The 21,342-nt window shown below is 55.9% G+C and overlaps 1 protein-coding gene across 1 annotated transcript in view; it reads right to left on the bottom strand.

Moving 5' to 3' along the window:
• The window catches only part of Bahcc1 (BAH domain and coiled-coil containing 1), a 58,864-nt gene extending 38,780 nt beyond the window's left edge, over positions 1-20,084 (bottom strand). The window contains 1 exon segment of the mRNA XM_037201317.1: positions 19,696-20,084. Within this exon segment, the coding sequence (XP_037057212.1) occupies positions 19,696-19,873 (178 nt within the window). The 5' untranslated portion in view covers positions 19,874-20,084.
• Between the last annotated feature and the right edge of the window lie 1,258 nt (positions 20,085-21,342).

The following is a 21,342-nucleotide window of genomic DNA, read 5'->3' as shown; positions in this document are numbered from 1 at the left end:
GGCCTTCTCATTAGCACAGCTCTCAGCCAGACGGTGGCACTTGAAGGCCTCTCTGATGCCGATCGCTCTGTCGGCAAGCTCTGCCCATGCCTCACTGAGGGGCCCAGGTGACGCACTGGAGGCTGTAGGGGCAGAGGTCCCTGCCCTTTCCTGGGAAGTGTGGGAGAAACAGGCCTTTCCCCTTCCCCACACCACTTAACTGACCAGTTAGATAGGAGTCCCAGTCCCAGGTGAATAAGCAGAGACTGAATTGAAAGGAAGATGGACATGTCAGGCAGGGAAGGAGACCAGAACTACACAGAGCAGCTCTTCAAGTCCCTCTGGGTTGCTCGGGATCAGGGTCTGACAGAGCTGGCATTGAGCAGAAGACAGTCATTTATCTGAGGCTCAGACACTCAGAGTCCCAGGCTTCTTGGACGGGTCCAGCATTTTCCTCAGTGGTCTGTGAAGGCAGTGGATGGTGAGCTGCCCCTGGCTCCAGGCTGGCCTCCAGGGCCTGTGCACCCTCTTCTGCTGCCCACCAGCCTGCTACATCCTCCACTGGTGGCTGTCATGGTCTATGCACCCTCTCTGCCGGAGTCCAGCAGTCAGGGCCAGGCCAAGTAAGTCTCCCTGGTTGTCATGGCTACCAGCTCTTGTCTGCACACAACATACGTGCACAGAAAGCTTCTGCATACACGGCCGCTCGGTGGGTGGTCTGGGCTGCACTGTTGGCCCTTCACCCCAGCATGGTGCCCTGGTACCTTGCCACCTCTGTCCCTGGGCAGGAAGCCTAGTCCACGGCCAGCCAGCCCAGGGTGGAAAGCAGAGCACAGCAGGCGGAGCCCGGCCATCCCAAGGTGAGTCACAGCAGTAGCTTCCCGCCCAGGAGGCAGGGAAATTGGTGAATTGGTGATGCCTCATCTCGCCTGGCCTGGCCCTGGGAACTTCCCAAACACAGTGTGACTCAGCAGGGAAGCACTCAGGCTAGGGGAGGGGACTGCCCCGTGGGACCCTGGCATCTATACTGAGTTCCACTAGCTTCCAGCCTAGCGGTTGGAACGTGGCTTCTCCTCTTACTGGTGTGAAGGAATGGAGCGCACAGTGGAGAGGGCATGGCCACAGGAGGGGTCTGTGAGACCTAAAAGGGTCCTCTGCTTTGTGCAGGCCCATGAAGAACATGCTGATGGTGCCTTAGAGCCAGGGACTTCCCGGACAAGACCACACGGCTGGGGTTGCCAGGGGACCCTGTCCAGACCACAGGCGTGTCCACGACAGGGGAGGCGGCTCCAGGCTGGGAAGGGAAGTGCTGGCCTCCTTGCCCTGCTCCAGGGACTGTGGGGGGCCATGCTTGTGGGCTGAGTGTGGCTGCTCCAGCTGCAAACTTTCTGCCCCCGCCTCGCCTGCCCAAGTCCCTCAGGCCTTTCTGTTCCTCCTACCCCAACTCCCTCCTAGGGAAGCACCGCCCACCCTTTCCTCTCTAGACCATGGGAAGCGATGGAGTCCAAAAGTTGGGTCTGCAAAAACAATTTCTCCAGGATCTTGGCTTGGGAATGGTGCACCTTGAGTTCTCTCACATCACAGTGGACAAGCTGGCATTGACCCTCAGCTCAGTGTCCCACAGGACACATGGATCCATGAAACTGAGAGGTGGCAACAGGTCCCTCAGTCTCCTGGCAGGGAGGGGGACCAGCGCGGGTCTGGACATCTAGGTAAATGGCTCACAGCCTAGCAGGGTGCCTGAGTGCTGGGCCCCCAAGTCAGAGCCCAGGTTGTCTGAGGGCATCATCTGCCGACCCAGGATCCTGACCTGAGAGGAACTACAGTTGACACTCTGCTCCAATATTGCCCCAGAAGAGGGTCCTTCTGACTGGAGACCTGAGGGAAAACAGCCTGGTCAGCCCCTACCCTAGCTGAATGAAGGCGGGGCCTGCTCCAGTGAGAGGCTGGCAGACCTGTGCCAAACTCTTCCAGCCTAGGGCCCTCATCACCCCATACTGGCCTGTTTCTGACCTGGGGGTCTTTTAGGGGTGCTTTTTACAGCTGCTTCAGTTAAGCCCATTAAAGCAGGGGCTGCTGTCTGCAGGGTCTGTGAAATTCAGGGGGTTGGGGCAGGTCACAGTCCTGCCCCTCTGAACCCTCTGACAAGTCACCTCCTGTGGGTTTCTGGCTGTTCCTGGGGGTCTTCACTTCCCTCCCTTTCCTGATGAAAAGTGAAGGGCCGAGCATAACGCCCTCATCACACATGCCACATCTCCTGTCCAAGCAGTAAAGGCAGCGGAGATCCCCAGCCCTAAGGTCACTTCCATGAGTGTTTCAAGGGCACTTCTGGGCACTGGTGACCTTGGCATGGAGTTCTCCTATGGGGTAGCCAACTTCCTGGAACACTGGCCCAGGAGATATCACTCCCTTCCACAGTTCAGGATGGCCCAGGCAGGCCCCATATGGGCCACAGATGATAGTGACCATGACTCTAACTTTGGAAGAGTGGGATTCTCCTCGCCATCCTGGCCCTGGTGGGAAACCTGCGAGAGATCCTGTGGGCTTTGCCAAGTGGACGGCCTCGTGGTGGGCGGCAACTGTCCGGGGGAAGAGAAGCATTGCTATTCCTTAAGGCTTTCCTCAGCCTACCCGGCTTCTAAGGGGCCTGAAAGAAACCCCAGGACCTGGGATCTGTGTCCCATTGTCACCTCTGAGGACTGGAGAGATGGCACTGGTCCAGGCAAGCAGAGCCCTGGGCAGACCTGGCAGCCACCTTCCAAACTCTGCCTGCTGACCAGGAGCCAAGCGCAGGCAGGGCTGGTGCAGTGGCTGCCTGGGAGCCCAGTTCAGCTTGGGCCCTGGCCAGGGCCACTGCCTCAGGCCAAGTCCAGCCGGGAACTAGGCTGAAGGCCTTTCCTCTTGGCAAAGTTCCCTGTCTATGAATGCTGTGGTTACCAGCCTAGGAAGGACATGGCGAAGCCTGGTACAGTGGAGAGACCCAGAAGGGCTTCTGACAGTGAGGCCCTTCAGTCAGGCACTCAGATCTTCACTCCAACCACACTGGGCCCAGGTCATTGCCAGTCCCAGCCCACAGCCCCAAGGACCACAGGCTGAACAGGCCTGCAGAATAATGCCACTGACCACCCAGTCACCTGAGTGTGTACAAGCCCAGCCCACTGACTGAACATTTTCCCAGAAAAGATCTGAGACGTGTGAGGAAGTGACCTCCGGGGTAGGCAATTCTGTGCTGTGTGTGCATCAGACCCTACCAGCCGCTCTACTGGCCTGCAGCGCTGGACATGAGGCAGGTTGTGGTCTCAGCTCCAGGGATACCTCAGCTCTGCCCAGGACACCATGAAGGCCTGGCTTGAATGCCTGGCTGGCTGAGAAAAACATTCTGGAAGCCAGCACGCTGGAGGACTGACCCGACACACCTCAGACAATGAACACAGAAGGCAGAGCCCTGTCCACGGGAGGCTAGTCTGTCCCCATGCCAAGGCTAGTGACCTGCATGGGACCACAAGCCACAGCTGGATCATGGCTGCTCCAGGGCTACCAAGAGCAGGAAGGCTGGGGAAACTGCTGGGCGGAGCGGAGAATGGTCTGCTAGGAGGTGCCCTGGCACAGCACAGCCTTCAGACCCCTTTCTGGGAAGATGGTCTACCTGTGTGAGGAGGGAAAGAGAATGGAGTCCCTGGGCTTGTCAGGGCTCCTCGGAGGACAGGCCATCAACAGCAGCACAGGGGAGAACAGCCCCTTCAACCTGGCACTTGGGGATGTAGAGGCTGCCGTCCTGGGACACCCTGGTCCCGAGAGAAGCCGAACTGCCTAGATCAGGTTGGACTCTGCGTGTGTGCGCGTGTGCGTGTGTGTGAATCTAGCTAGCCAAGAGCCAGTAAGAAAGTCAGAGAATGGACTAGCAAGCAGTCTCCTTCCACGGTTTCTTCATCATGCTCCTGCTTGAGCTCCTAGTTCGACTTTCCTCAAAGATGGAACGTGACCTGGAAGTGTAAGCCAAATAAGCCAAATGGTGAAGTTGTTTTGGGCCAGACTCTTAAATCACAGCAACAGAATGAAACCAGAATACCTGGAGATCTCTGACCACTGAGACCACTGTGTGGTCTGTAGGGGTAGTAACAAACAGCACTGCCCGGGAGGCAAACGTGGCCTACATGACTAGATACAACTCTTGGCAGAGGAGGAAGGAGAGACAGCCCTCTTTCCTCTCGCCTATGTGTGCACCGGGCCCACGTGTCCACTGTGGCCATGACAGTCCACGGACCTGAAGTCATGGGGCAACCTGAGAGTGCCTAGGAGCGTGGATGTAGCCTGGAAAGGGTGTTGTCAGCTGAAGCCTTGGAGAACAAAGCCTTCTGGGTCTGACTGGCTGCCTCACACTGTGTCAAAGATCCCCAAGCATCTGGCCCACCTGCGCCCATTCCTGAGTGGCTGAATGGCCAGGTGCTAGCTAGTCGGTGCACCGGCTCTCTGGCCAGGCTGTCCCATCTTGGCATTCTGACACCATTGAGAACCAGTGGGATGGGAGAAGCAGAGCCTCGGGGAACAAGCGTTTGTTTTGAGTTAAAGCAAGTCACTGAGACAGCATCCTCCTCTTCTGGAAACTGTGAAATGGGTTGTAAAAAAAATAAAACCACAGCTCACTGAGATGGCGGCAGCTCCCTTCCCAGGCTCTCCTCGCTCCTGTTGCTTCCGGAAGCCCAGCTGACTGGCTGCTGGCATGGGCCTCCTTGGCTGTGTCTGGCAGCTGCACCCACTGCCTGTGCCAAGCTCCCACCCTCCTGCTCACACCCATTCACACTCCCCTCTACCTTCAGCATCAGCTTCTGGTTCAGCCTTCCTGGTACCCTGTAGGGCTAACCAGGCAACGGTGACATCTAGCCCACCAACTGGTCTTTGGTATCCCTAGGAAACACCAGGAGTGGCAGAGACCAGAAAGATGAGCACCCTGGGGCAGTTAATAGGGAAGAGGGCAGGCAAGGCTCTCCTCTCACACTGAGCCTGTCCCAGAGGGAGTAGAGGAGGAAGAGACAGCCTTTCTGCCCCACCCCACATTCCTCTCATTCCAGGAACCCTAGGGAGAACAGAACTTCCACACAGGGCTTTCGGAAAAGACAGAGGATCAGAAGAAAAGGCTCCAGTCTAGCCTGCCTAGTAGCTGGATGATATCTATCAATCCCTCCACTGCCCAGTGGAGAAGGGGTTAAGAGTGGGGATGTCAGGCCCTGGTGGAGAAGCAGTTCTGAGACTCCTCCCCAAACCAGGTGACTGGAAGCTACAGGGTTTAGAGGCTACCCTCCGGTGTGCACTGGTCTGTGGACACACAGAGACCCGTGGCATTCCAGTCTGCTGGAGTCAACTAGTTGCCCGAGTACCTGATGATGTGGGGAGTGTGAGCTACACACATGGTAGAGGTGGGATGGGACCCAGACAAGTGCTCGAAGGCTGTGTCTCCTGGTGTGTGCACACTTCTAAGTGTATGCCTATGCCTATGTGTGTGTGTGTGTGTGTGTGTGTGTGTGTGTGTGTGTGTGCGCGCGCACCTATGGCTGCATACAGCCTTTACAAACTCCATTCCAGGGCAAGAGGGCACACAGACTGAGCACATTCTCCAAAAAGCTATCTCCCAAGTGCTGGGGCTTTACCAGACTCATACTGACTGGCCGGGGTGGACCCTGGTAAGTCTGCCCACTGCCTCCCCTGGTGTAGGGGCACATCCAAGCGACCTGCAGGAGAAAGGGAACCAGAGGCTCAGTTCAGCCCCAGGCTGCAGCTCAGCACAGCCTTCCAGGTGCCCCTCTTGAGGTAGGAAAAGCCCAGACCTGAAAGGGACTCAGGAATTAGGAGTGCTCTGGAAGGCAGGCCACATGGCCAGGGTTGTCTCCCCACAGCTCCTGGAGGAGCAAGACCCGGCTTTCCTCAGTTTCAGTCTCAGATACCTCTTGGCGGGCTAGCTTGCTAGCAGGGAAAGAAAGTCCCTAAAGCTTCAGGCCCACTGCCAGCAGGTGCTGGTCTGTGGCTCAACATCATTAGGCTTCTCTGAACTCCCCCTTCTGTCCTCAAAGCCCTGGTAGTGTCTGAGAGCACCCGGTCTTCACAGGGCGCCCACACCACAAAAGCCATGGACCAGCCTCACGAAGGTGACTGGAGGAGAGAGGCTGGGACAGGCCCAGAGTGGGAAACAAGAGGAAAGAGCGGAGGGAGTGGAAGGTCCTGGAACCACAGCCTGGGGCGGGGGCTGAAGGGGAGGCCAAGAATGCTGAGCGGTGGGCGTTGGGCTTGGCCCATCCTGGGGACATGGGGGTGGCCTGGGAATGATCACCTCACCCGGGAAGCCCCTCAGTCAGTCCAAGAGAGCCTTCCGGAAGTCCCAAAGGAAGCCACTCTCAGGCCATAATAGGAAAGCTCTGTGGTTGCTGAGCCACTCCAACGGGCTACCATGGAAAAGGCCGGCAGGCAATGATGACAAGAGACAGGCCCGACCGACAGCCCAGAACTAATAAAAGAAAAGGAAAATCGGATATAAGTCTGGTTCTTATTAAAAGAGTAAATTTAGCCCTTTGGCTAGGACAGGAGGCGGGGTGGCCAAGGCTCCCCACTGCAGGGGGGGCGGGCTGGACTTCTTCCCAGAGTGATTCAGTGTCCCAGGACAGGCAGGCAGGCAGGGGCTGGAGCTGCAGGAGGGGCAAGGGGCACACACCCTCCCTTGTCGTCCTTCACACCTTCCCTTGCGTCTCCCTCCCTCCCTGGGCAGCTGGGTATGCAGGACCTCTCCCAGTTGCCCAGGACTCCCCTAAGGGTGGTGGATGGGCAGCATGGGTGTGAGAAGGTGACCAGGACTGCTCAGCACTGCTCTTTGGAGCCACACACCCCAGCTTGGAGAGCTTCCACTACCAAAGCAGGCACTTCCCTTCCCACTGCCTTGAAATAAGCTAGCCACATGAAGGAAGGCCACCCCAGTGTAGTTAGTTATCGGGGCCTCACACCCATGCACGCTCACATATAAAGCTATACATACATGTGCACCCGTGTTCACAGTGTACACTCACACAAACATATTTATACATATACTCTCATGGACCTACAAATGCACACACATGCTTGATGGGTCTCTTCTCAGGAGAAGCAGTGGCCCCATGAACAAGACTGGAGCTCTGATCCAGCTGTGGACAGCCAACATGTTCTCCTGTACCTAGCCTCTCACCCATGCCTGTAACCCTTAAGGATGATGACCCATGGTCAGGGAGAAGACAAATGACGCCTGACCAGGAACACAGACCCTCACTTGGTCATGCTCTCGGCAGGATGGGAAACTCTAATGCTTTCTAGTTGAGTAACTGCACCAGGCTGGCTGGATTTCCCCCTCCTGACAAGTGGACCGGTGCCTATGATGCTGTATGTAACCCCATGTCGATCCAGGACACACAGTGATGACATGGGCTGCATAGAGTAGATATTCCCAGGACAGGGTAGCCTAGAGGTTAATGTGGGGGAAGGTAGAGGTTACAGCGGCTAGAGACAGCTCCCCACCCTTCCCTGTGACCTCACGCTCATGGCTTCACTCACGCTCACACATCTCCTAGTCTCCTTGCCTAGGTGTGAGCCCTCGGTCCTTGGGGCTGGGGCCTAGCAATGTGGCCCACAGCCAGCGTGTGATGGTTCTGGGCACAGCCACACCCCCAGACCCACAGCACTGCAGGGTCACTGAATGTGCCCGGTGCCAGCGCCAGCTTCTGCCTGTATTTCCCAGCACTTCTCCTGCCAACCCTCCCCACACCCAGAGGCCACCTCCATTAGATATCTACCCAGCCTTGGCCCTGGAGCAGCAGACATTCATGCTGTGGCTCTCCTAGCCTGGGCCTCCTTGCTTCATACGGCACTCACAACTGGACAGACTGACTCCTAAGCCCCTTTCATGCATAAATTAATTGCAGGATTCCTAGGCCTGGCTGACACTGGTGGTCTGAGAAGTGGAAAGTACCACATCTGCTAGAAGTGAGGAAGGGCCCGTCACGTCCTCCAGACAGCTTCCCATGGTGCCTAGGGCAAGCCATAAGGCTGAGAGCTTGGGCTGGCTCGTACTCCCTGGAGGACCTGAGGACCCATCCAGTAACACCTAGCAAGACTCAGGCCCACGGGGCACCTCTGGTACTTCACACCTAGGCAGGGCAGACACTGGCCTGTATCGAGGAGCTTAAGCAGGTAGCACAGCAGCAGGACAGACATATACATGGTGGCCGTCATCTCTGGCCTTGGGTCGGCTGCCACACAGGGCTGGGAGAATTCCAGCTGGCCGTAGGAACCAACTGTCCTGATATCTGGGAAGGAAGGCACCCAGGGCCTGGAGGCCCGAGGGACACTACTCTGCGGGATGGCCACGGCATTCTGGGTCCCTGCTGTCAGAGTCAGAATGGTGTCACTTCCCAGACAACTGTCTCAGATATGATGGACTCCAGCCACTCTGAGACTTACACTGTGTTCTCTTTCAGGGGAAACTAATACCTGCCCCCCACCTCAAATCCTCAAGGCTTCCACTGAAGATCCCTGACTGACCACTTCTCAATGAAGGCTCCTCCCTGGAATTCCTCACCACTCCCCTTCCCTTCTGCTGCATGTCCCAGGGGCTGAGGTGGCATCTGTCTCTTGTGGTACTTGGCCTTGGGACAGGCATCACACCTAGGCTAACCTGGGGCAAAGGATCTCAAGCCTTGGACTAAGGAAGAGGGATGGTCTAGGAAAGAGCATGCAACACAGCAGCCCTGTGCTCTGGGAAACAGGAAGTTTGGGCAAGGGAAACCAGGGAAGCGACTGCCGACTCAACCCCAGTGCTCGCGCCTAGGGGCAGGCCCCAGTTCCCAGGAAGACCTCCCAGGCTTAGGTACTTCCACACCTGACAGGGTGGGAAAGGGAAGGACAGGGAGTCCAGGAGGCAGGGAGCAGCAGGCATGCTCAGGAGGAGCCTGGGCGCACAGCAAGTGCTGGGAGGCTTGGTGGGACTCAGCAGGCTCGGAGTGGGACGAGGGGTCTGGGGGTCCTGAAATGATGATCATTTCCCAGTAAGATTGCATCACTCTGCCGGGCTGCAGAGGTGGGGGGCTACTCAGCCCCTGAGGACACTGTGTCTTGCCTGCAAGTCCACACCCCCTTTCAGAGGCACAGGGGTATCCAGTACTAGCTTCCATGTGGAAACAGAGATCAGAAAGCTCAAGGCCACACAGTGAAACTAAGGACCACAGGACTCAGGCTGTGCCTGTTTCAATCTTTCCTGCCTCAGGAAAAGGGCTCTTGCTCTGGTGCAGGATGCCTTCCACGCAGTGCTGCTGTGGCAGACCGGCTGTTCCTGATCCCTTCCGCGTGGAAAGGAGACAAGGCTTTAGTCTCTAAGGCACCATGAGTGGAAAGCAAACTTCAACCCCAAGGCAGAAATATGGTGACTTCTTAGGATTCCGGTGAGCTGAGTGAGGGCATTTCTGGGGCAGGAAAAGTCATACTCACTGCACAGAGTTGCTCTGGATGGAGCCAGCTATCTGAGGAGGCCAGCCTAAGGGGGACTCGATGGACCTCATAAAGAGAAGATCCAGCAGAAAGGCTGGTCGTTTACCCACACATCCATCTCCAGAAGCCAGGTCCCACCCTTAACTCATCACAGCAGGCTGGCCACAGGGCACAAGTCATGGGGTCAGGGGTCACAGCAGGAGGAGTTCCCTCCTTGGTGCATATGTGGTGGGAGAGCAAGGAGACGACCTCACTGAAGCCCCCGCTTTCAGGGCAGGTCCTGATCTCAGGGCAGGGGTAGCAAGGCACCAACTCATTTTTACCTTGTCTACTTAGTTTGAAGGCCACAGGTGATCCTTGACTGGGGCCTGGTGCTGGGGTTGGCCACAGGAAAATAGAGTTCTTGGAGGTGTACCCCAACAGCTTTGGAGGACTAGCTTGGCCACGACTGACACATTCTAACACCAGACCCAGGGCCAGCTGCCTGCTGTAGGGAGGTGAGGGCCAAGGGTAGGGTACGGTCTACTTAGGGCCTTCCCTGAGCCTGGATGAACTCAAGGTTGGCTGTGGACGCACTGAGGCAGGCCCAGGCACACTGACCCCACTTGGGCAAGAGCTGGCAAAGGGAAGGCTGGAGAAACCAGTCCAGAACCGAGGACACAAACTGCTGCTATCCAGGCTACAGAATGAGACCTGTGTACCACGCAGAGGAAAAGTCTACCCCAGCTCATTCATTCGTTTTTGAGAGCCTATGTGGCTCCAGGGTCATCTACCCACACCCTAGCCCAGCAGGCATGGGTGGTTCCTGCAATGGAAGCCCTGTACCCGGACTTGCAGCCTCGGCCTTTTTCTCATACAAATCCACATGAACCCCTAGGTAGCGGCACAGCTGGAGAGCAGGCTTCCCTCAGAGCTCGGGCTGCTGGGCCTGTGGTAGACAGCAACGTTCTGACTGGGAAAAGTTCACACATTCCCAGGGGCTCTGCAGAGTAGGTGCGGCTCACAATGGAGTCTACAGCAATGATGGAGGGATCTGAAAGAGAAGCTGGGACAGAGACGTGGGGCAAGGGATGCTTGGGGTCAGCCTTGAGATACCTAGGAGCTGAGCTAGACACAGACAGGAACAAGGCTGAGGGGCAGAAAGACACCACTGAGAATGAGGCTTGAATTTGAAGGAATAAACCCCTAAGAAGAGGTCTCTGCCTAGGCAGTATCCAGAGAGCAGGAAGGGCAGGAGTGCAGGGGCCTGTTATGGCCCTGAGAGTACCCGGATAGCCTCCAGTGTTCTGGCACATAGCCTTTGTATCCCCTCCTAACACATACACAAGTGGTTGGGACCTCAGGTTGACTGTGACTAGAATGCCATGAAAGCCAGGGGCCATCTCCTCCAAGGGAGTGTGTAGAAACCATGGGTTCCGTCCCACTTGCCCTCTCCTCTCATTTGCTGAGTAAAGCTGTTGCCAGGCTAAGGACGCCCAATGGCCCTAGGACAAGAACTGGTGAGATGCCTGCAGTTCAATCCACCCCATGCCCCAGATTCCTGACCCACAGAATCCAAAATAATAAACATTTGCTGGTTTAAGCTGCTGACTTTGAGGATAATTTGATGCTATTTGTTAACTATCCTGCAAGAGCTAATGAATATACAGAGACGTGTTCACAGCGAACAAGGAGCACACAGGAAACCTCCAAGAAGGCAAAGGGAGGCACTGCAGTGGCCAGCACAGGGGCCAGACCTGCTTCTGCACAAGGAAGGAGTACAGATTCAGGTGTGAAACCATCCAGTGTCCTCCCCTGGCTAGGGAGGGTCCTTGGCCCCTACCATCCTGTGGCCCTGCCTTTCCTAGTCTCTATCTGAAGGAGTGTTCCCTGGCTATCTCCTACTGAAGGGCCCTCTGGATTTGGTCATTCTGGGTTTCTATTATTTACGACAAATCTGCAATGTGTTATAACGCACAAATATGGTACTGTGTACAGTTTTTTTTTCTTCACTTTACCTATGTTCAGAAATGATAAAGGCTTTTTCAGGGTTGGCTTAAGATATATTGTAATTTAATTTAGTTTTAATTCTAGTATTACTTTAAAGAAAATTAAAAGTTTATTTTTAGGATACCCAAAGGGTTGTAAAAAGTCTCAAAAAGGGGACTGATTTCCAGGCAAGTTTCCCACAAGGTGACCTGATGGCCTGGGGTGATAGAGTAGCACACGGTAATGCTGGCTGGTCAGAACAGCGACCCCTACACAGAACTGGCAGGGCCCAAGGGCCAATACTCTAGGGGTCAGCTCACCAGCTAGGGACAGAGGGGTCTGCAGAGAGAGGGCTGAGGCAGGACGGGCTGAACGTGAGCCCTTCCTATACCAGGCACAGGGACCAAGAGCAGAGACAATGAGTGCTAACATGGAAGAAAAGAGAACTCAGGGCCTGGAGGGGCAAGAGGCAGGGAAGGGTTTGTTGGAAAGGACTTTGCTGAGACATGTATGTCTGGGTAGAGGCATCATCTGAGAGGGGGACAGCAGAGCTAAGCCTGGGTGGCATTTCAAACATGGGGTTGGCAGAGCGCCAAGCTGGGGAACTGACCAGGACTCTGACACAGGGAAACAGGCTCGCTCACCTTTGTGAAAAGAAGAGTTAAGAGGGCCAGGCCAAGTTCAGGGGGAGCCCACAGAGGATTCCCCAGCATGAGGTAGCACTTGCACACTTAGAAGAGGCCTTGGGTGTTCCACAGAGGGTCAGGGTGCCTAGAGCTCTGCTCCCTCAGCAGGTGGCAGAGATCAAAGGAAGCTCTGGAGGAAGAGGACAGGCACATTGTCACCAGATGACTGTCTCTGCCATGGCCACTGGAATGTGACTCTCCGAAGGCCACTGGGGACCAGCACAAATGTGAGTATGGATACACACATATCGGGGGACCTGCCCCCAAGTGTTAAAACAGTGAGCTGGTGTGAACCGACACAAGTATTCATGGTGGGTGGGTGTGTGCGCCTCACCCACAAAGGGCAGTGGAGGCAGCTGGGGAGCTACTTCCGGAAGAGGGCACACTTGCCAGGACTAAAGGAATACCTACCCTAAAGGGTAGCTCCTTCGCCACAGTGTCCTCCCCCAAGTTTAGACTCTTTAGGTTTCCACCGTGGCATCCGCAGTGTTCGCCTCAGCTCACCCCTCCCACTCCTCACCCTGCTCTGCCCCTCTCCCAACCTGCTGGCCCTGAGGGACCCAGCCTGCATCTAGGAATGGGTGTCCACATCTCCTCCTCTGAACCCTTCTGCAGAAGACAGGGAAAGCAAGCCCCTGATCTACCACAAAAGCATCAACAAGTGAGGAAGAAAGTGCAGCAGAGCCCAGCTCCTCCTACACGATGATGGTAGCCACCTGGTTCATTTCTTAAATGAAAGCCGAGTCTTCCCTTTGCGCAGGGCACCCCAGAAAGCACATCCCCCTCACGCTACCCTTTGCCTTTGCAGACCACCCCCAACCCCCGCCTGCTGTTTAGAAGCCTTTAGGGGAGGCATACCCATCCTCCACACCATTGCCCTCCCTCATTTCTAAAACCTTCCCCTGAAAACCAAGTCCCTACCCCAAGGTAGAAGCAGTGGGCTGCTCTGCTTGCCTTTCCAGTTCCAGGCACACAGTGGTTAGCACAGTGGTTAGCTCAGTGGTTAGCCTACCAATAATCCAGAAGGAGCAGAGCCGAGGCCAGCTGAAGAGCCTCCCCATCCAGACACTAGACTCTTTGTTGGGGGTGGGGGCAGAGGAAAGGAGACAGGGGCCGACCCACCTGTTCACTCCCCCAGGTCAGAATGAAAGAGATGCTTCCTGGCCCACGGAATCTGGAACCTAATCATGGAGACAGCTGCAGCCGCCACCTACACACACCAGCTTGACGACTCTAAGCTTGGACATTAGACACCCCTCCACCAGGCCTGAGGCCACCAGGCCTGAGGTCTGCTGTGAACCCAGAGCTGATCTTGTAACCAGGGCCTGGGCTCCCCCGTTCAGCACCCACCGACACCTCCCTGAGCCCACACCCCACGCCTGTGGCAGCAGCTGCTCACAGGACCACAGGAGGCAGTGATATTATATATTACGACAAACAGGGGCAGCCCACTGACAAATAGGCCTGCGTGATCTAAACGGTATATTATCCCATAAAAACGTCAGCGGGCAAAGCATCGGAGCCAAAGCAGAGTGCCGTCCCATGCCGGAGGCCCTCGAGGCCTTGCTCCTTCCCAGCACGGCAGGGCTGTGAGGTGATTTTCTAGGCGTTGCACAGTGCTTGTGATTCTGTTTTTTGCTTGTTACACCATGTCTGTTGGGGAGGGGAATGAGGTCCCAGAGGTTAATGGGGACCAGGAACCCCAGGGGAGACGTTCCCTGGCAGGCAAAGGGGTTGGACATGGGACAGAGCAAGTCACCTAATTTGCCAAAGAGGCAGGGCACGTGCTTTGAATTCTGAAGCCAGTTCACAGCTAGTCTGCAGACTACGGAGATATACACACCCAACCTGGAGGCCTCCTGGGCAGGCCACCTCTCCTGCAGTAGCAGGGACTTCAGAACCTCTGGACCCAGATCCAGGGGCCTGCCTGCCAAGGGCCTGAGGCAGCTGTGTCTGGGTTTCTCTTGGGAAACCTCCAGAATCATTCTGGTCCACAGTGCAGAAAGGCATTTCCTCAAGGACTCCCTAGGCAGAGACCTCCCAGCCATGCCAGGCCCTGGGCAGGGCCACCAGGCCCCTCCGATGTGATTCTTTTTTTTTTTTTTTTCACAGTTTCTTTGTATTTGCTTTCTGAGCTCACTGGAGCCAGCGCCTCGACCAGAGCCGCCTGCCCCGTGCGAAGCGTGCCACCACGCCCCTCCGATGTGATTCTGAAGGAGGACAGAGGCTGACAGAGGCTGAGCTGGGGCAGTGGTGAGGAGGTAGGGAAGAACACCCTTGGGACTTTGACCTCTACGATCAAGGCAGCTGCACAGGATATAGGGGACAGGGCAGTATATCCCACCGTGGGGATTTCTATTCAGATGTTTATGGTGAAGAGGACGATATCAGGACTCCAGGGGCCCCAGAGGAAGACGGGCGAACAGGCACTGGAGTGACCACCATTGCTCCCTTCCGCTGCGGAAAGTTTGATTCCCAGTGGTGCTGCTTGAACTTTATCATCTGCGCTTGGGTATTACCAGTGTAGGAACCCGAAGGGTCCCAGGCTCAGAGTTGGAAGCTAGACCAAGGCATGCTGGGAAATGTAGTCCTTGGGGAGGAGTTAGGAGGGTCAACAGGAGGGGGGCTTGGGGTAGTTAGGGAAGAAGAGAGAGCCAAGGCTGCCACCCTGACACTAACTTCAGAGTGGAATTTAAAATGCCCGGAAAACAGATTCATTTGAAATCTGCGCCTAACTTCACATGCTTTTTTCTGAACAAGAAGCCCTGGCCCTTTTATTTTGGTGGTTGTGGTGGGGGGGGGGACCTCCTCAGAGAAGAGGGTCCCAACTGAATCTCACGAGTGGAAAGTAGTGTTCATTCCCCACATCCCTTTCCTCCTTTGGCTTAGGGCCTCCAGACACGGGGCGGGGGGTTGAGGGGCTGGGGTGTGACCTGCTGCCTCCCCTCCGAGAGCCTGCGAGCATCCTGAAGCTCCCACATTATTTATGTTCACAGCCTGCTCTAATGACATATGTAAGTTGACAGTGAGCACCCTATCAACTTGCTGGAGTGTATCTTGATTGTTAAAACACACTCTTAAAGGTGTACAATCATTTATCAAATTAAAATAGCCAAGCTTTGCTTGTTCCTTCTCTGTCTTCCTGGAAGAGCACCGAGCAGCCTCCTGTATTAGCACTAGGCTCTGCTCCTCAGAGACCCTGCCCCTGATGCCTGGGACCCTGGCCTCAGCACACCCTCCCCCTGCCCCAGGCCAGGGCAAGCCCACTAATCGCCAACAAGTGACAAACGCCAGAAGCCCCACCAATTAAATTTAAACTCACGCAAAGCTCAGTGGCTAGTAAATTATTATTTTTATTAGCTTGAACCAAGTTCCCGTAAGAGAGAAAGTCAACTTGCTCCCATGAATGGCTCTTGTATAATTTATTTAACTCTGTGCTCTTTGCCAAAGCCTGGAATATTTTTAGCTCGTTCTGTTGTTGGATTTGGCTTTTTTATGTGTGTTTCTGAGGGGTATTTTTAGCTTCATCCATGTTATTCTAACAACCTCCTATGCGTTTTTGTCCTGTCTGTGCGGGCTGTTGAACCCTGTCTCACAGGGAGCTGAGGGAGATTTCTAAGAATAACTGGGGAGTGTTTGGGGGTGCGGTGTTTTCCGGGGGACATGTGCTATTTGCACTGTGCCACTCCTGCCTCGGCCACCAATTTGCCTTATTGCTCACGTGACCTGGATATTCCAATGGAGAACTCGGCGTTTCCCTATAGGAATGATCAGACTTGGAGGCAGCACAGGCCCCACAGAGAAAAAACCCACATTCCAAAAACAGCTTTGGTGGGGTGGGCGCGGCTGCCACAGCCATCCCAGTCTATGCAGCCGCCAGATTCCCGGATCCCCGCGGCTCCGTTGGGCACGGCGGCAGCTTTGATGTCTAGTTCTGTCACTTATGGAGCAGGATGGGTAGAAGCTCGGAAAGTAACTCTTTTCACACCTACTTAATGTTGGTAACTGCTGCAGAGACACTCTATCGTGCAGTGGAGTTAATGAGGTATTTACGAAAATGTATTTTTCTTACAAAAAAAAAAAAAAAACCCATGTGATGGGAGGGACACCTTCGAAGGGGTCTTTTTTTTCACAAGAAATTTTTTTTTAAATCTATGGGGCTAGGTGGAGTTTGTGTGGTTGGTTACTGTATTAGTTTACTAGAGACTGGTCATCCAAAGTGCCTTTAACAGGAACTAGGTTGGCAGTCTTATTCTAGAAAGGGCCTGCCTGAACCCCCCCCCCCCCCCCCCCCCCCAAAGCTGCAGCCAAGACACATGGATGCACAGGCCAAGTTAAATCACATCCCAAAGCCAAAAGGGGTGGAGAAGAGTCCAAAGAGAGGATTCACACCAAGAAGTGAACCAGCCCCTTGGTGGAGCCCCAGCCTGAGGGGGCTCCAGGAGGACAGGACAGGAGCTGACCCAGCCGGAAGGGGGGAGGGGCGGGCGAGCACACAGCTCCCAAGCTTCTCCCCTGGGGCCAGCTGCCTCCTGATTAAACCCGTTCCCCTGGAGAGGAGAGATCCCCAAGAAACTCCAGGCAGTAAGACGGAGGAGAAAACCTAGGTTAGTTCATGTTGATTTTCCTTTTTTGTGTGTTCCCCCATCCCTAGATTTCACAGCTTTGCCTCCGGACCATCTGTATTAAAGACAAAATCTAACACTGCACTAAAAATAATGGTTCCAAACATTTTAATTGCACCTCTCAGTGACAAGGTTAAGGGAACAGCACTTTACCATAAACCCTACAGCTCGAATATAGAGCTACTGGCACTTTCATTTTTGGAAAACAATGGAAGAAACCTGGGAACCCAGCACCCCCTTTAGGGTCCCACAAGCAGACACCAGGAAAGCACCAGGTGGGAATGAAATAGGGCGGCCGTGGGGGGGACCCTCAGCCTCGTCTGAGCAGTTGTACCTGACCAAGCAGGTGGGGAGAGCATGCCATACAAGGAAACTGTTTCTGGGGAGCCGGGGGCTGCAGCCTGGATGTCTGCATCCTACGCAGACACAGGGAAGAATCTTCCCTAGCAATTTGGCTTTCAGCTCCAGCAGTTGGGGCAGGGAGGGGCAGGCTGGACTACTGCAGCCTTGGCCTTTGGGCCAAGGCCATCCACAGAGAGAGGGAGAGAGTACAGGAAGGTGGCCGTTTAGAAATTTGCACACAAAATCCACACACAAGACCCAAAGACAAATTCCTTAACTTCACCCCACCTTTCTCTTTCTAAATGAGGACCCACAAAGACACACACTAAAGTACAGGGATCTCAAGATAACTCCTGTTTTAAAAATACATGTAGCAAGATTCTAAAAACGAATACGAAATCCTGGCTATCCTGGCTCTTAGCAATTGCAAAAGGCTTTGCACACAGCCCAGCCAGGCTTCGAATCACAACCAAGTGCAGGATCTCCAAACACAATAGGTTCCTCTGGTCCCCAAGGGGATAGAAACTGGGCCTTCAGAAGCAGAAGATGCACGGCCCTCCAGCACTAAAGAGGGAGCCCTCTAGGGCCCCCAGTGTATAAGGAAGCAGGAAGGGTGTGGGGTCACAGACTAAGACCTGGTGCAGTTTCTCACAGCTCTCCGTGGCCTGCAGTCCAAGAACCACGTGGTCCAAGTTAGCATGAGCAAGACAAAGGTCCAGGCCACTTCCCCACATCCCCACCTGGCTGGGTATTACCTAGGTCTAGAAATAAGGGTGAAAAGAAGGAAATGGCTGCTGAGCAAGAGCTGGCTGGGCTGTGGACAGTGAGGTCAGGAGGCAGCGGTGGCCTGAACTGATGGGGAACTGGGCTTGGCCCGGCTGCCCTAGGGGGGCACAGCCCCAGCCAGCCTGGGCACCACTGTGACCTACCAGCCTGGAGGGCACTGCACACTGGGGGAGAGGCCAGAGGCTTCCTCTCTGCGGTTCAACCCTGCAGACTCAGCCTGCCCAGCCAGGAGCTGAGACGGGAAGGGAAGCCGGACACTTGTCCCTGCGGCAGCCACCACGTCAAAGCCCTCCCTCGGCTCCCCAGTGGCCCTGAGAGGAGTGGGCAGCATCTCAGGGCAGCGGAGGGAATAGACAATAAGCACAACGATATGGGGGACATGGGGGAAAGGTATTTTAAAACCACCAATTGCTCAGTCAAGTACTTCTCTTTCTCTTTCCAGTTATAAATCGAGAAGAGAGGAAAATGGAGAGAAAAGAAGAAAAAAAAAAAGCGGTCTACAGAGAGGAAAGCACAGCCTCCCCAAGCTCCAGCTGGAAAGGCAAGCAGGCAGTGTGGGGCTGACCCCGCAAGAGGCTGGCCACTCTAGCCCAGGGCTGCTCACTCAGAATAACCTCGTGTTGTAAAAGCTGGAGGCCCTTTAGCAATTAAGCAATTTCAAGTTTTTTTTTTTTTTTAAGGAAATGCATTTTTTTCTTTTTGACTGCCTTCCCTTCCAACATTTTCCCCTTCTAGCCCCGTTCTTGCCATCCGTTTTAATCCACACACTAATTGTTATCCCATTAAAGCAGATATAATTTTATTAGTATTCATGGTTCATCAAGCTAATAATAACTGTTACTGACAAACTGAAAAATAAAAGCAGCAAATAATATTTCTGATGTTTAGAATAAACTGTAAACAAAAGCAAGCGACCTGCGAGAGTGACCCAGCAGGTCCACGCGCAGTTCCTCGGGCTCCCCCAGCTCCACCCACGCTGGTCAGTGACTATCCCGCAAGCCGCGGCTACGCTCCAAGAGACTGGGTAAGGCGCAACCAAGAACAGACCCTCTGGGAGGGGAACACAAGAGGACTGCAACGCGGGCACGTGCCGGGACTGGTCAGGACAACTCAAGGTCTCTCTTCTTGAAGCCAAAGCGCGCGGACTCGCCTGCACCGAAATCCCGAGCCAGGCGCCTCTCTGAGTTCCGCTGCGGGATGCGCGGTCTGCACTCAGGCCACGCTTAGTCCGGCGTTAGCAGGATACCAGAGGCACTTGTTAAAGCGCATGCATCCCCTGCAAACCCATTCTCGCCCTGACACTTCAAGGCTTTATATAGAAACAGGATTTTCTCGTCTTACACTAGCAGTTCCCATTAGCGCTCCCGGGGCGCACACCACTCTAATCCGCGGGCCGGGCGCGCTCTGGCCCCCTCCCCCAGCCACACGGTCGTTCTGTCCCCCGCAGAAAGCGCCACGGTGTCTCAGACGCAGAACGTTTTAACGAGGTGAATGCAGAATGCAGAAAAGAGGCTTCTGCAAGAATTTACTTCTGCAGGAAGGGGTGGGGGAGGGTGGCTAGGAGTAAAAGGCTCGGTTTGCCGCCTGCTCTCGGGCTGCCCTGCGAGACCCAGGGTAGTCGGAGAAGGCTGCTGGAAACGGCGCAAGCCCGTGGGCTGGCAGAATGCACGGCCCGCCCGGCGCTGCGCAGGGAAATGAAACCAAAGCTCCAAGAACTGCTGCGAGGAGCGAAGGGGCCGGCGTTCCTTGCACTCGCCACAGTTGCCAGCTGCGGCGGGGCCTCTGCATCGCAACCGTCCGGGCTGAGCACTGACCTGTGTGCGACGCCATCGGCAGCGGCGACGGGAAGTACTTTCCGGGCTGGAAATGCGCGGCCGGCTGCGCGGCGGGGCCGGCAGGGGCGAGGCGCGCGGCGGCTGCGGCGCTGCGGTGGCCCAGGCTCCCGCGCTCCGACAGCAGATGCGGCGGCGGCGCGAAGTCTCGGCCATCCATACCGGGCCCGGCCCGGCCCCGGCCCGCCGCCGCCTCCAGCAAGCAGCGCGGCCGGGGCCTGGGGGCGGCTCGGAGTGCAGGCGGCGCGCGGGCGGCGCGCAGGAGGCGGCGTCTGGGGTCACCGGCGGCACAGACAGCGGAGCCGGTCAACACACCGGCGGACTGGGCTTCTCGGCGGGCGGCCGCGCTCCGAGCCGGCGGCCGCCGTGCAGGTCCATGGTCTGCAGAGGCAAGCAGAATAGATTCGGTGACTCGGGGGTTCCTCTCGCCCGGGGGTCCCCGCCCCTCCCGCTACCAACCCCCTCCTCGCGCGCCAACCGGAGTGGCATCCAGACCGGACAGCGGGGCTGGGAGCGCTCCGAGGACTCCCTACTGCACACGCTTATGCGCCGGGTCACTGAAGCCGCCCTGCACGCGAGTCCGCGAGCACACACGCACCGTCCGAGCTACGCTTGGCCTGCGAGAGCCAGAAGCAACCCAACCGCGCTGCGCGCAGCTTCCCTTTCTGGTCCCTGAGAGTCCCTGCGGCGGAGGCGCCGTTGCGAAGAGGCTGCTGGCTCCGCTGGGTGATAAAAACCCAAATCTGCGAAGCCATCACGCACACTCGCACGCGCGCGCACACACACACTCACACACACCCTCTCCCCTCCCCCGCTGCCCAAAGGTGTCTCGGAGGAAAAAGCCTGGGGTCCACGCTCCCCCCCCCCCCGGTCTTTCTGAGGTCCAGCTTTTACTGCATTCCGCTTAACCGAATAACCATGCTAATTAAGCGAGTAATTTTATTGATTGTAACTCAAGAGTTTTTTTTTTTTTTAAATAACCTTCCTTTTCTCCTCTCCCATCCCCCCATGCGTCTTTCAGTCCATTCTTCTGAATGTCGTCCCCCACTCAGCCCCAGCGGGACCGGCCCCCACCCTCAAGCATTGTGCCACAACCGCAGACTGGCGTCCCGGAGCCCCGGGCGCCCCTCGACCGCCACCGGCATCACCTGGGCCGCTACGCCGCAGTGCCTGGCCTGCTGTCCCCGAGCCCGGAGCTTCCTAGTGAGGCTGGAACAATCACCCCGCCCCCCAATCAAATTCACCCAGGATCTTCCTCTGCGGATTGGGGGCTTTGGGGGAGGGGGCTCAGAGTCAGAAATTGTTTTCTCTCGGCCTCCCAAATCGGCCACGACGTTTCTCCATTCAGCGCCCGCCCTGGATCACCTAACCAAGGCTGGTCCCCGCGTGGCACCCAGATCGACCCTGCAGGGAGGGAGCAGAGACCAAACAGAGCGCAGCTTTCTCCTGTGTCTGGGTCCCAGCAGACCTTGGTCCTCGGTCTTCCATCCCCACCTCTAGCAAGGCCGACTTAAAATGACCCTCCTCTCCCTTTTCCTCTACCCCTCCCATCGTGAAATGTCTACTCCAGGGTGAAATCGCAGACAATTTCAAACTCTGAGAGGAGCAACCGAGCACGCGATATAAACT

The sequence above is a fragment of the Peromyscus leucopus genome, chromosome 8b (genome assembly GCF_004664715.2).
Source record: "Peromyscus leucopus breed LL Stock chromosome 8b, UCI_PerLeu_2.1, whole genome shotgun sequence".
NCBI lineage: Eukaryota > Metazoa > Chordata > Mammalia > Rodentia > Cricetidae > Peromyscus > Peromyscus leucopus.
This window is presented reverse-complemented; position numbering and strand designations above follow the sequence as displayed.